The sequence below is a fragment of the Gossypium hirsutum genome, chromosome A13 (genome assembly GCF_007990345.1).
Source record: "Gossypium hirsutum isolate 1008001.06 chromosome A13, Gossypium_hirsutum_v2.1, whole genome shotgun sequence".
Lineage (NCBI taxonomy): Eukaryota > Viridiplantae > Streptophyta > Magnoliopsida > Malvales > Malvaceae > Gossypium > Gossypium hirsutum.
The window spans coordinates 86,063,889-86,079,449 of NC_053436.1; the positions used below are offsets into that span (position 1 = coordinate 86,063,889).

At 31.0% G+C, this 15,561-nt stretch overlaps 1 protein-coding gene and 1 long non-coding RNA gene across 2 annotated transcripts; both read left to right on the plus strand.

Moving 5' to 3' along the window:
• Nucleotides 1–3,059: 3,059 nt before the first annotated feature.
• LOC107894728 (uncharacterized) lies at nt 3,060–4,186 on the plus strand. Its single transcript, XR_001683232.2, has 2 exons — nt 3,060–3,519; nt 3,942–4,186. It is a non-coding gene; the product is annotated as an uncharacterized lncRNA (long non-coding RNA).
• A 6,086-nt stretch (nt 4,187–10,272) lies between these two features.
• On the plus strand, nt 10,273–14,747 carry LOC107895070 (pentatricopeptide repeat-containing protein At3g13880). The gene is made up of 2 exons (XM_016820282.2): nt 10,273–12,097; nt 12,547–14,747. The coding sequence occupies exons 1-2, from the start codon at nt 10,404–10,406 to the stop codon at nt 12,908–12,910; spliced, it is 2,058 nt and encodes a 685-aa protein (XP_016675771.1). The 5' UTR covers nt 10,273–10,403; the 3' UTR covers nt 12,911–14,747.
• The last annotated feature ends 814 nt before the right edge of the window (nt 14,748–15,561 follow it).

The window sequence follows — 15,561 nt, forward strand, 5'->3', positions numbered from 1 at the left end:
CTCGACGCAGCTCCACCCAAGGATAGCTCTTAAGGTTCACTATATGTGGTTTAGTTCTAGAGATAAGGTACCTGAACCAACAGATTCCTCAATCCTCACCCATTATAGGCTCATATAGATCGAGTTCGGTTTGAGGGGATACATTTCCCTATGACCATGCGGAGATGAAAATCTCACGGAGTCATAGGTACGGATGTACCCTGGAAGCAATCCACTAGCCCATGCGGAGGTGAAAACCTCACGAAAGCGTAGTTTCTTACTCCCACTTAGAAGGTGTGACCGTTGCGGTCATGCCATGAAATGCTGTATTATTCTACGAGACCCGAACCATAACAACCATACAAACAGATGCAATCATGATTTTCAAAACAAGTTTTCAATTTTTGACAGAAATACAACAAATAATCGATTTTATGGCTCGACTCTCAAGTCCCCAGTGGAGTCGCCAAGCTCTCGAAACCACCCTTTTTATTTAAAATTTTAAGGTTTAATGAAAAAACGGACGAGGATCGACTTTTGAAAAATAGAAATATAGAGTCGCCACCGATATTTTTGTTTTGGTGTGATCGGATCACCTAAGAATTTTGTTATTTTAATAAAACATTTTGGTTTACTAAAACAACGATTCTGGTCTACGAAAATATGAGAAAGCGAGCTCGGGATTCGGTTACGTATGAGGAAGGATTAGCACCCTCACTACGACCAAAATTGGTACCAAATCGATTAAATACTATCCTCATGTCTTAAATTAAAAATGTTTTTGAAATGTGGTTTTTTTTATAACATTTGAATAACCCGAGTTGGTTGCCAAAAATCTTTTTTGTTTTGACGTCCAAAAATTTATAATTCGAAAATTACAAAAGGATACCCAACTATTTGGTCCAACGAAAAATCGAAAACCCAGCACAGTAGGGCACGATTCCTCGAATTTCCAAACATTGGACATTACCTCACCTTAGAAAATACGAGTGAAATTCCGAAGAGATATTCGATTATTTTGAACAAATGGGAAATTACAACCCAGCACGATAGGGTACTATTCCCCGAATTGTCAAACATCGACTATTTCTTTCGTTTTAAAGGGTTTTTAGAAAACGTGAGTGAAATTCCAAAGGGATCTTCGATCGTTTAGAAAAAATGAAAAAGCGCAACCCAGCACGATAGGGCACGATTCTCAAATCGCTAAACCTCGAACATCCTTTGTTTTGAAAGGTTTTTAATAAACATGAGTGAAAACCTAAAGGAATATTCGATTGTTTTGAGCAAACGAGAAATCACAACCCAGCACGATAGGGCATGATTCCCGAATTGTCAAACACCAAGTATTGCCTTCGTTTTAAAGGATTTTTAGAAGACCTGAGTAAAATTTTGAAGGGATATTTGATTTTTTTGAGCAAACGCGAAATTGCAACCCAACACGTTAGGGCACGATTCCGCGAATCGCCAAATATCAAATCTCTTCTTCGTTTTAAAGAGTTTTTGAATGAATGATTATAAACTAACTTAAAACGTATTAATTCGATTTGAAATAAGATCAAATTGTTCATAAAAATTCGGATTTTATAAAACCACATTTCATAAACTAAATGGAGAATGATGATATGGGATAACGGATATATGAGATACGATCAACTAACAAACTAATAATTAAATACGGCTAACCTAAAAAAATGTAATCCGATTACAATAATGCATGGAGAATAATTGATGTAATGACATACAAAAATGGGCAAGCACGAAGTAGCAAATATACAAGAAATATCGTGCATATAATTAACACATGAGATACCAAACGATACGGAATCAACGTGACATAAAAACAATAGACTAAAAATGATGGACTAACAATCAAATGATATATGCTAGAGTTTGAAATAATTTATAAAAGAAAAGTTGAGAACATATATATACGTAAAGAAAATTCAATAAACGTTGCAAAAACGTTTGGATCAAATAAAATACTAAATATTTAGCCATAAAGCATTTACTTAAGGTTGGTAATATCCCTACCATGAGAATAATCTATATAATAATAAGATGTGAAAGGATAATGGGTATAAAGCATGTAGCTACATATATATATACAAGTATGAGTAAATTTTGAAGTAATTTATACAAAGATAACATGGAATTAAAATATGAATTATATATATGAAAAAAATGATTTTATCATAAATTATATATATATGTATATAAATAAACTAGAAATAATTGCTTGTAAAAAATGCTATAGAAACGTACTCAAGATTGAATTATTTTTATTATAAATTATGACGGACTTAAAAGCATACTCTTGTATAAAGAAGACTATATATAAAATGTAGGTTTAATAATGTATGTAAATCAAAAACATATACTAATGTAAATGAATGTAAAATAACTTAAATTTTATGTAAAACATATATACAAAGCATATTCGAATAGCAAAAATGTATATTAAAATATATGGATTTAATAATATATAGATCAAAGGTAGGTATCGATATATATATACACTTGCATAACGATAATTTAAAAGATATATTATAAGAATTATGTAATATAATATAAGAGTATATTTGAAGGAAATTATTAACAATATGCATGAAATAAAAATAACTTTATTATAAAATACATGGGTTAGTAGTGTATAGGTTAAATGTGAGTGTTCACAAATGTATGCACATATAATGATAATAGCTAAAAAATATTACATAGGGTTGCATAATGTGCACAAAATAAACTTGAATTTTATTATAAAGCATATATATATAATAGTAATATATACAAGGATATTTACGAAGCATTGTGCAAAATGTTAGTAATAATATGACATAAAAAAAGCAAACAATACAATAATGATCCAAGAAAAGAGAAATAAAATAAAAGCATTAAACTAATCTAATATATAAAATGTAAAAACAAATATAAAAGTGTCGAATGTGCCTTTAAAACAAAAATGAATCACAAAATGAAAAATAAAAATAAAGGGACCTAATTAAAATAGAATTAAAAATAAGAGAGACAAATTATAAACAAAATCAACTAACAAGATACAAAGGGGACCGGCGTGTAACATGCACGAATGTGCAGGGACTGAATTTGGAAATAGTCCAGACCCCAAAACGCAGTGCTGAAGCTTTGACCACGGTGCGAATGCGCACAAATTAGGGGGAAATTTTAAAAGAAAAATAAATGCGAAATGTGAGCTGATTTGCACATAGCGCGAAAGGGGAGGGGCCTGTATCGTAAATTCCCCATTTGAGGGACAGAGGTGCGGATCCGAGTCTTGGGGCGGGTCGACGCGTGGAGCCTTAATGTCCCGAACGGTGCCGTTTTCATAAACAGGTTATTTGAAACCCTTTTTCTTTTTTCTTTCTCACCGAACGCAGCCCTCATTTTATCCCTGATTTGCAGCCCTCAAAAGACGATTTGTTAGGGTTCCTTCCAACGACCGCCGATCCACCATTTCATTCGGTGGTCAGTGATGCACGGGCCACGACCAGATTTTCCCGACGACAGCACCATGCGAGGAACCAGGTATGCCATCTTATTTCTTTCGTTTTCTTTTTTTTTTTTAAAACATCTAGATCTAATGCTGTTCTAAAAAATGAAACCGAATATAAAAAAAAAACCTTAATATCATCTGCCCCTCATCTGTATCTCAATATTTCTGAGATATTCGGGGTTTTATTGGTGTCGTTCCAAACGTTTCTTTCTTTTATACTAAAGTCATAAGGGAATGAGAAAAAAAAACAAACGGATAAACAAACTTGAAGATCACATTTCTCTTCGGTTGCTTTGTATTGCTTGTGTATATTTTCGTTCGTAAAAAAATGTTCCCCCGATTACAAGATTAAAATCTTGCTTTATAGCCGAAAAGAAAGAGGAAAATAAATCAAAATACAATATGTGTTTTTTTTATTTGTATTTGCTACTGTGTTTGTCTATTTCTTTTACAGGTACGGGTGTGTGGCGTGCGTACGAGGCTGTACTGGCGTACGAGGGCTGTTGACGTGGAGGCACGAGCGGCGTTGGGGCTATACGGTGGCTGATGGCTGCGGCGCGAAGAGAGAGAGCCCTAGGGTTCTAAAGTTGTAATTTTTTTGGGCCTATCGGGCCTGTATTTGGGTCTTGGGTATTTAATCATGTAACTTGGACTATTATAAAACTTGGGTTTTATATTTATTTATTTATTTTATATTTATATATATGTTTGGGGTTTTTAGCGGGCCCAGGCCAAAATTTGTCACTATAATGTTGCTCCAAAATGGCTGATGAACACCCCTTTTCCAAGGAAAGAAATCGGCAAGAGAGCAAAAGAATTTAGAATGGCAAAGTAGAGAGAAAGTGGAGAGAAGATAGAAAAGATGTGAATGAATTAAGGTGTGTTGAATGATCAGCCAATGGGGGTTTTTATAGCTTAAGATGGCTACTAAAATTAGCTAAAAATAGTAGCAAAAGAGCCATCCCTTGTCTGGCCACACATGTGGCAAGGTTGATGGTTTCTTTGCTAAATTTGGCTTGGGGCATATCTACAAAGCCACCAATTGTGGAGGGGTTTGAATGCAACTTGAACAAGTCTTCAAGGGCTTCTTTGCAAGCTTAAATAATCCGCTAATAAGTTGATTTGGGTCAGATCTTGGGATGATTTTGGGTTGTCCATTTCTTGGGCGGTTCAGTTCACTCGGTTCGATTCAACTGAACCACTTTTTTCATAATTAATTAATAATAACTTATTAACCCAAATTAAATTGGATATAAATTAAAATTAATTATATTATGAATTAATACATATAATTTTTGAATATCTTAGGCTGAAATTTAGTTCGTCTCGACACTTCAAATTGCTTCTCGGTTTTGTGCTTCAAGCAGTGTCTGCCGAGCCATTTTTCTCCCTTTGTGCAAATCTGTCGAAAATAACCAAAATTCATCAAAAATAATTATAAAATTAACTAAAATTCAACATGTTCATAATTTAAGTGTAATTTAATTATTTTATAAAAATTAATTATTTTTTGAAAAGAATTTTATCGAAACAGTATGATTTTAAGTTAAAAAAGGAAAGTAAAAATGCGTAAATTTTCGTGTTTCCAACGGGTCGTCCTAATCGACTGTGGACCCACTGTAGGGTCGGTAAAGGCTTACTAAACCCTAAAACCTATGTGTTCTGTTAGAATGAGATGTGATTGTGAGCATGCCTATGATTGTATATCTGTAATCTGTTTATAAAAGCATGTTAAGCATGATGTATTTGATAATTTTGTATGTATGATCTGATACTGTGATTGGGGTGAGATGATATATATGATGAAGAAAGTGTTCTGAAAGGCAGATTATGCCTTATATCTGGCATTATATCTGATATGTGCTGCTTCAGTGCAGCATGGTGTGTAGGGTTGGGTGGGTGTTTTAAACCCCACATGGTGTGTAGGGATAGTCGAAAATGGTGCGTAGAGGCTGGGGGTAGGATTCTGTTATCTGATTGCTGAAACTATATTTGTATCTGAAATGGGCTCTGGCCCAAATCTGTATCTGATTCTGACATGGGCTTAGGCCCAATTGTGAATCTGTTTGATTTGTTATATTCTGTATGTATACATGCTTAACTCTGCTGGGTTACACACTGAGTTTACGTAAACTCACCCCTTCTCTGTTATTCTGTACAGGTAATTCACAGGGTTAGGTGGATCGGTGTAGCGAAAGACTCGATGGTGACTACTCGCCAAAACTAGTTTATTTGTTTTAGTCTTTATTTAAGTTTGGCGTTAAGATTTAAGAGTTTGTATTTTTTTGGGCTCTCTGGATTGTTTTTAAACTGTTTGGCTTTGGTTCGGGTTTCCGGTTTTAACTACTTATTACTTGAACGGTTTTCTAAAAACAACATTTTTACAAGCTTCTGCTACGAACATGTTTTATCATTAAATGATTAAATGAAAGTGAGTTTTAAAATTAATAATTGTGATTAGGCTAAATGAACTGGAAAGGGTTTTTAATTTAACGATAACGATTTTCTTTTCAACTCATTTCATGTGACACCTCCAGATTCGGCCATAACGTTTAGGCTGGGTTTGGGGTGCTACATTTAGTGTATCAGAGCTAGGTTTCAAAACTTGACTGTGAATTTTAGATTCTAAAATTTGGTTTTAAAAATTTGTTTTCAAAGGATTTGAAACCTTTCGATTAAGTATGTAGTACACCGAGTCTCTGGCGTCGAACCAATAAGTATTTCTGATTTCTGATAAAAAATTCTGAAAACATGGTTGTTAGTCTACTTGAAAACACTATAGCTAGTACATTCTGAAACTGTAGTGAAACTGATTGAGACTAAAACCTTCCAAAATAATTCTGAACTTCTGATACTTTATGCATAAAACATCTGTTAATAAATATCGAAACTGATGTATAAAATTTTTTATGTAGATAAATTTAAATTAGACAATGAGCGCATGCAATATCCAAAGACGTGGTACTCGTGGCCGAGGTAGAGGTAGAGGCCGTAAGGGGGCTCGAGCTGAATCCTCATCTTTGGGCAGTATGCCGAATCTAGACATTAGTAAGACACCTATGTCACCTGCTACTGAGACTAGGTCTCAAGTCACTGGGCCCAATTCTGAATCTGGGGGCCGAGGGTCGGTAATTGAGTGACTCCGGTATAATAGAGCTGAGTTGTTTAGGGGTGTCACTGAAGTCGCTCCTAATGTGACTGAGTATTGGTTGGAGGCCACCGAGAGGATTATAGATGATCTGGATTGTACCCCTGATTAGAAATTGAAGGGTGTAGTTTCCTTATGCACAAAATTAACATTTTTTTTACTTTATAAATTAATTCTTTTTCATATCTAAGCATCGAATCTAACCAAATAATACCAATTTCATCAAACATTCATCAATGGTAACATTTAGAAATTTTAACAATTTTGAAAACTAACACCTGAATTAACTAGATTAAGCTACAATGATCTCAAAAACATAAAATTTACGAATAACGAGCTCAAAATTCTCTTACATGCATAAACACAAGCTTGGCCGTATCTCAAAGAATTCAAAAATGGTGTTTTTATATTTTTCTTTCAGTGGAGAGAACAAATGAAGCTGATGATATTAATGTTATATTATTTCAACCTTTACTAATATCATTTTAATATAATTAACATAAAATAATTAAAGAAATCAAGCACTAACCGTACAACACATTTAAAAGGTAGTAGATTGCCACTTCAGAACTTAAATAATTATTAATTGTATAATTTAACTAATAAAAATCAATTTTAATTAATTTTTACAATTTTTACGATTTAGTTCTTATACCTTAATTAACTCTCTAACCACTAAAAATTTCATAACAAAATTAAATATACCTATATAAAACTTCGTAAATATTTAAATAAAATATTTAGGGTTTAGGGTTTGATTTAAATAAAATATTTACGGGTTTGATTTATGGAAACGAGGTTCTGATATCTCATTTTTCAAAACCATTGACTTTAGGTTTGAACCACTTATACTTTATTAACTGTTCAATTAACAAATCTATCAAACCTCGATTCACTATATTACTATATTTGACTCGTAAATATTAAATAATAATATTTACGGACTCACTCGTCAAAATTGTGGCATCGAAACAATTGTTCCCAACACTACTGAAAGACATCCTGTTACACCAAAAGCACCTAAATTGGCCCAACTTTTATGTTTAGTGGAAAAATACTTTTCCACCACAGTTTTGGGCCCAAAAGCCAGGTGTTCTTCATTGCTTCTACAAAAAAAAAAACACTTTTAGTTTCCCAAACGCAATGAAGAACGGGACCTTAAAGTTTTCAAATTTAGGCATTAGTTAGGTCCAAAATAATTTAGTTATCTAGTATGTATAAGTTGTCAAGTTTAGGTATAATAACTCTAAATGTAACTATTCCTACCATTAAATTTCATGCCTTCTGTAACATGTTAATCATACATTAGTTATATTTGTCCTTCATAAAATAAAACAATAAACACTCTTGGTATTTTAGTGTCATTTGTATAACAATTGTCAATTTAAGTACCAAATTGAATCTAAAAAAAGAGAACTTATATACCAAATTTAAAAAAAATGTATCAAGTTCTGAATAAAAAAAAGCTTAAGTATCAAATTAGGATAAAAAAAAGTTCAGATACCAAATCACCTAAAAATATTTTAGATTTCAAATTTAGAAAAAAGTATAGAATTTACACTAAACCAGTGTTTAATAACAATTTTACTAATGTATCAGGAATTGTTTGGTTTACATTTGCTTTTGATTTATGGAAAAAATAAAAAATTATAAAAAACGTATGAATGAATATTTTAAAAAATAATTTTGAAAAATAAATAAATAAAAATTATGAAATAATAAAAAATAATTTTATTATTTTCACTAAAATTAAAAAAAATTGAAATCAAAAGGTTTTAACTTTAAATTTAATTTAAACTTATATAAATGTTATAAATAATTCTAAAAAATAAGATAAAGGATAATGACTTATCACTATAAATTAGATTTAGAAATATAATAAAATACTAAATGAAAGCTAGATAACTTTCACACTTTTAAGCTATAATTTGATAGAAACACATAATATTTTGTTTTGGTGCTGTCTTCATTTATTCTTAATTTAGGCTCTGTTTGTTTTACTGAAAATAGTTTTTAAAATATAATTTTTAGAAAAAATTTATTTTTCTGGAAAAATTACACCATGTTTAGTTGGGGTCATTGAATGGTAAACTATTAATTTGTTTGGTTGAATGTAATACTTATTCAATGGAATGACCATCACTTCCTTATTATTTGTCTTCCTGAAATAGTTATATTTTGATATCACCAAAGAATAATTATTTCATGCAATATTGAATAACAAAAAAAATTCAAATTAATCCTTTAAAACTTGAACTTAGAAAATATAAAATTAAAATATTTGAAATTATTTTAATATAATCTAATATAAATATTTAATTTCAAAATATAATTTAAAATAAAAAATTTTAAATATTTTAATATAATTTAATATAAAAATAATTATATTAAAATATTAATAAATTATATATTTTTATTTTTATTAAATTATATTTAATAATAATTATATTAAAATATGATTAAATTATTTATTTTTTATTAAATTTATTTTTAATAATAATCCTATTAAAATTTTAATAACAATAATCATTGACCTAAAAAAATTCTACTAAGGGTACTCTGGTCATTTCAATTTTTTCTTATGCTATTATAACATCATTCAATTCAACCAAACATAAGAATATTATTACAATTCTATTTCATTTCATTCAACCAAACAGTTGAATTATTGATTACATCTCTATTTCATTACAATTATATTACATTACAACTCTATTCCATAACATTTTGATTCCATTACAGTGAACCAAACGTAATGTTAATATTTTCTGGTGTTTGGATAAGTTTGTGTAAAATATTTTCTTTTGTTTGACAGATTTTTTTAAAATATTTCATAAAAGTTGTTTTCAATAAAACAAACATACATTTGAGATTTTTTTTATCTTTTCATTGTTTAATTGAGTTTATTTTATATCTATATTTATATTACATTTTTTTCATTTTTTTACAGATATTCTGTTAAATTCAGGTTCATTACAATATCATTTTTTAATTATATGACTACTAAGTGAGTATTTTTTATTTAAAAATGCGAGATCAACAAAATTGACAAAAAAAAAACAATTGCAACAATTGAATTTGATTTTTAAATTTAAAAGTAGAGGGACTAAATTCTTGAAAATAAAAGTATTAAGACTAAATTACAAATTTGTGAAGAGTATATAAACTTATGATATATTTTAACCTTTATACTACAAAACATTTATGATTAATATAATTATAATTATAATAAATATGTATTATTCAAATATTAATATTGAATATTTTCAATAATTTGTGAAGAATATTATTAAAATTTATTATTAAAAAAATTAAAAATTAAATGAATTACTAAAATAATAAATTATATTAATAAATTATTATATCCTAAATATAAATAATTAAAGATGTATGTTTAATAATATTTTAAATATTTTTAAAAATAAAAATAAAATTTATAATGAATATAATAATATTAAATTTAATTAACTTTACAAACAAAACAAAGACTTATTTTAAATTAAATATAAGTTATTTTCTATTAACCAAATTATTTTTTATGAAAGAAACACAAAAATATGTAAAAAAAAGAAAAACAGTTTACTGAAATCTTTTACACTTAAACAATCACTTAATGAAGCGACTGCCTCTATCTGTAACATTTACTTCCCTCCTCAATTAAGTCACGTCTTCCTCTCCCTTCTTCATCAGAAGATTTGGGTGTATGGTATATGATGTTATTTACCTATTTGCCTCGTCTTTTAACTGCACCTTGAATGTTTAGAGACCATGTTACTTGAAAAAACCAAGCTCCTTGGCTTACCTAAGCCCCTTGTTTTCCACCAATTTTATCAAACATGTTACATGCATCTATCTTTCGATTCTGTTACCTACACTAAACTCGTTCAGCACTCCACCAAATCTAGTTGTCTGCTCCACGGCAAACTTGCCCATGCCCATATAATCAAGTCTGCTTTCAACCCATGCCTTTTTTTGCTAAACAATCTTTTAAATATGTACTCCAAAGCCGGTGAAATGGATGTAGCTCACCGATTGTTCGACAAAATGTTCAAACCAAATCTCGTTTCATATAATTCTTTGATCTCTGGATATACCCAGATGGGTGCTTTTGATAAAGCCTTGCAAGTGTTTGTCGAAGCTAGAAAAGCATGTCTAAAACTTGATAAATTCACTTATGCTGGTGCTTTAAATGTTTGCACTCAAACTAGGGATCTCAAGCTAGAGAAGTTAATTTATGGATTGATTTCAGTAAGTGGATTGATTGAGAAAGTATTTTTGACCAACTCCTTAATCGATATGTATTGCAAATGTGAATGTGTTGATCAGGCAAGGTTTTTGTTTGAGAATTCCCAGGAGTTGGATGAGATTTCATGGAATACATTGATTGCAGGTTATGTCCGTCTGAATAAAAAGGAAGAGATATTGAAACTATTAATAAGCATGCATCGAAATGGCTTGGAGTTGAATACTTATACCATGGGAAGTGTCTTAAAGGCTTGTTGTACAAACACTGATGTAGGGATAATGTGTGGGAAAATGCTTCATGGTTGTATAATGAAACTTGGGTTTGATATTGATATTGTTGTTGGGACGGCATTGCTCGATGTGTATGCGAAAAATGGAGAACTAAATAGTGCAATTAAAACTTTTAAAAGCATGCCAAACCGCAATATTGTCATGTATAATGCCATGATATCTGGAATTATGGAAACGGAAAGCATTAGCAAGGAATGTACAAATGAAGCCTGCAGACTTTTCTTTGAAGTACAAAGACAAGGATTGAAGCCCTCAAAATTTACATACTCAAGCATGCTTAAAGCTTGTATTGCGGTTGAAGATTTTGTCTATGGAAAACAAATTCATGCTCAAATATGCAAGTATAACTTGCAGTCTGATGAGTTCATAGTAAGTGCACTTATTGAACTGTATTCCTTAATGGGATCAACTGAAGATGGTTTGAAATGTTTTATATCAACTCCCAGGCGAGATATTGTCTTGTGGACATCCATGATCGCTGGTTATATTCAGAATGGGCAATATGAAAGTGCATTGAGTCTCTTTTATGAACTGATGGCGTGTGGAGGAAGACCAGATGAATTCACTATCTCAAACATTTTGAGTGCTTGTGCGGATCTAGCAACAGCAAGATTGGGTGAGCAGGTTCACGGACATGTTGTGAAAAGTGGCTTTGGGAGCTTCAGAATTGTTCAAAACTCACAGATTTGCATGTATGCAAAGTGTGGTAACGTAAACTCTGCTGATCTGATCTTTCGAGAGACAGAGAATCCAGATGTGGTTTCTTGGTCAGTGATGATCTGTAGTTGCGCACAACATGGATGTGCTAAGGATGCTTTAAACCTCTTTGGGTTGATGAAGGAACATGGGATCAGGCCTAATCATATTACTTATGTAGGAGTTTTATCTGCTTGCAGTTATGGAGGGCTTGTCGAAGAAGGATTAAAGTATGTCACTGTAGCCCTTTATCCTATCATTACTAAGTTCATTTGTAGATTTGATGTATATTCATGAGGATGTGTTGGGTCATAGGGACAGGTTTCATCCAGAAATTTCAAGACTGAATCACCTCTAATTTTACATGCTACCCAATTTTTTTGCGATGGGAAATTGTCAGTATACGGAACATAACTAACTTTAGTAAGCTGGGGACTTAATTTAGCATATATAAAATAGCACTTTGTCTTAGGCAGATATTATAGTACTTGTAAATACATGCACTGGTTTTGATGTCTCAACTTCCTCTTTTTCTTGTGTTATTGAACTGCTTTATTTCTCCCATAAGCTTTCTGTTTTCCTATTCCATTCTCTTTAGGAGCTTCTGTGCAAACAGGTTTTATTTTTTTGCTTTTATTCATAATAACTATGTGATTTACCTTTTGAGTTTCTACTGCAGATACTTTGAAAGCATGAAGGATGATGGTGTTGAAGCCAGCATAGAGCATTATTGCTGTGTTGTTGACCTCTTCGGTCGTGCTGGAAGGCTAGCAGAGGCTGAAAACTTCATACTCGCCTCAGGTTTCAAGAATAATCCTATTGTGTGGCGAGCATTGTTGAGTTCTTGCCGGGTTTATAAGGACTCAGTAGCCGGGAAACGTGCTGCAATGAAAGTAATTGAGCTTGAACCCCAAGATTCTTCATCTTATGTTCTTCTTCACAACATCTATGCTGATGCTGCTGTAGAACCATTGGCTGCAAGGATCAGAGAACTAATGCAACAGCGAGGGGTCAGGAAGGAGCCTGGTCTGAGTTGGATTTAGGTTGGAAACATAGTTCATTTCTTTTTGTGGTTGATATATCACCCTACAAGTCAAGTAATCTAGTGAGGTTGGAAGAAATTTTGGAGAAGACGAGGGAATTTAGTTATGTTAATGAGAGGACCGCTTCTAACTCAACTGAAACAAAACCCAAATGGGAGCTCAGTTATGAACTATCACAGTTTGAATTAGCAATTACTTTTGGACGTACTAGCTATAAAAATTGATCTTCTGTTAGGTGATGACATAATTGAAGCCCTGCCCTGATTGCCATTTGCCACAGAACAATTGAAGCTCTTGTCAAAGCTGGGGATGGCAGAAATAATTCCCAGAGATCAGTTTCTATCTGTCATTCCAAGAAGATGATTCTTCTTATAGAGATTGATAACAGTTGGGTGTCAGTGTTGGACACGGGTATGCGTCAGACACGGCTATATCCTATTTTTTTCAAGTCTTCTCATGTATTTGGAGGGTCCTTGGAAGGCAACATCCTGCTACCCATGTCCAGATACGTGTCTGACATGGGTGTTGGATACAGGTACTTCAAGAAAAATGAAGTCCAAGCTTAATAGCACAGAGCTCTGCCTAAGAGAAGCCACTTTTAAATGCAAAGTGAGCGGAAATGAAGGTATGCATCCAACCTCAAAGTTTTTGTTTTCTGTATGGAAATACATAATTCTTGAGAAAGTTATATCTGCTTCTTATCAGTTTCTAAATAGGGAGATTACACTTGTTAAGGACTTTTTTTTTTTTTTGGGAAACCACAAGATGCAGTACACCAAATGTGATTGGTAACAGATACTCTCATTTTTAGAATCTCTTGTTAGGCTGACAAATTCAGCTGAAGATAGGAAACCAATTTAGCTGAAGGGATGGGGATGATGTGGAGTTAGAGTTTCATAAAATTTATTCTCTTAAAAAATTGACTTAAAATGGATTTAAATATTTTCATCAAAACCACAATAAGTTTGATATATTTTGGTCTCTAATATTCATTAGAAGTAGAGTTTCATTTCATTTATACTTTTTATGTCTATAAATATAAATTTTAGAGAAGCATTATAAATATCACTATTGATCAATAAAATTCAGAGTTGTCTTGCTTCTTCTTTCATAATTTGTTAACAACATAATATTTTATTTCTTTTCCACTATTTTTAAACACATCCTGTCCTTTTTTGAGGCAAAAGAAAAAAAAAACTCTGAAAAAAAAAACACTGAAAAAAAATTCTTTGTTCTTATTATTGATCTTTGATTTATTACGGGTAAAGTTTAATTTTGGTAAAGAATTTTTATATTTCAACCAGTTTTTTAATTGAAATATGCTTACTACTAATTTTTATTTTATATTTTGATGGTATTTGAATTTTTTCTTCTCTAGGTTATTATTTTTCTGTAAAAGGCATAATTTTTAGATATATTTGCTATTTAGGTGATATATATATATATTGACAACTTATTTTTGTACAATAAAATTCTCTTTGCTTGATTTATTCAATTTTTTTTTATATTTGAATTATGATTAGCTTTGGTATTAACTGAAATTCTTAAGTGATTTTTCGTGTGCTTTATTAATGAATAAAACGATTATGATCCTCTTTGGTTAATTTGATTTATTTATCTGATTTTAAAGAATTTATGTTATCTGAATGGTATTTATATGTATGTATTGTAAGGCAATATTCTATCCCTAAATTGGTTTCTTACATTTAGCTAAATTTGTGGAGTTATTGAATTATAGAGATTTTCATAAATTGAAATAGTTTAAAGTGGGTGCTTGTGGATGAAACATTGAGAAATTATATATTTGTGATATTATTATGAATTATGTGATTTAATTATAATTTATCTTTACGATTAGATAAAAAAAGATATGATCATCAGAATATGATAATTTTATTTAAAGTTCGCTATGTTTGGATGCACTTGAAGTTGCATGTTTTTAAAATTGTGAGTGTGCAAGATTCAAGATAAGTTCACAAATAAATTTATGTGAGAATATAACTAATGATAACCTGTTAGAGATATTCTTTGTAACTTTTCATGCTTTGGATATGCTCCAGCAATAGCAATATCGTGAAAAAGATTAATATATATTTTGAATGTATACTTGTGGGTGAATAAAGTAACAAGCTATTCAATGAAAAATAATTAAACCCGTCTCACTAGATCCACTTCATTCCTTGAAGTGAATGCAACAATATATATATAATAAATTAGGAAGGCGTAATCTTGAATGTGGATATAATAAGTTGAACTATAATAAAAAAGTCAAAAGGGATGGTCATAATAATTTTCTCACCATCAAAAGTGAAAAAATGAAGATAAGGAAAATGAAGAACAAGAATTTCGAAGAGAACCATTTAAGGAGTGAAGATATATTATGTTATAGATATGTGTGAAAGGCCATTGATCTGTGGTATGCCTAAACATTTAGTCAAGCTCTATCAAATTTCCATTAAACAGTAGAGTGACAATGTGAAGATTAATAAAAATGATATTGAATCAAATTTGGCATATCAGATTGATGATTGTGACAAATAAAACTAATAAAAGGATATTGACATTGTCTTTATGATGTTGATCATTTTAAATACTAGGATGATAATATTTAGGATTTCTTTAATCCATATTGAAGAATTTATTGCTAGGAT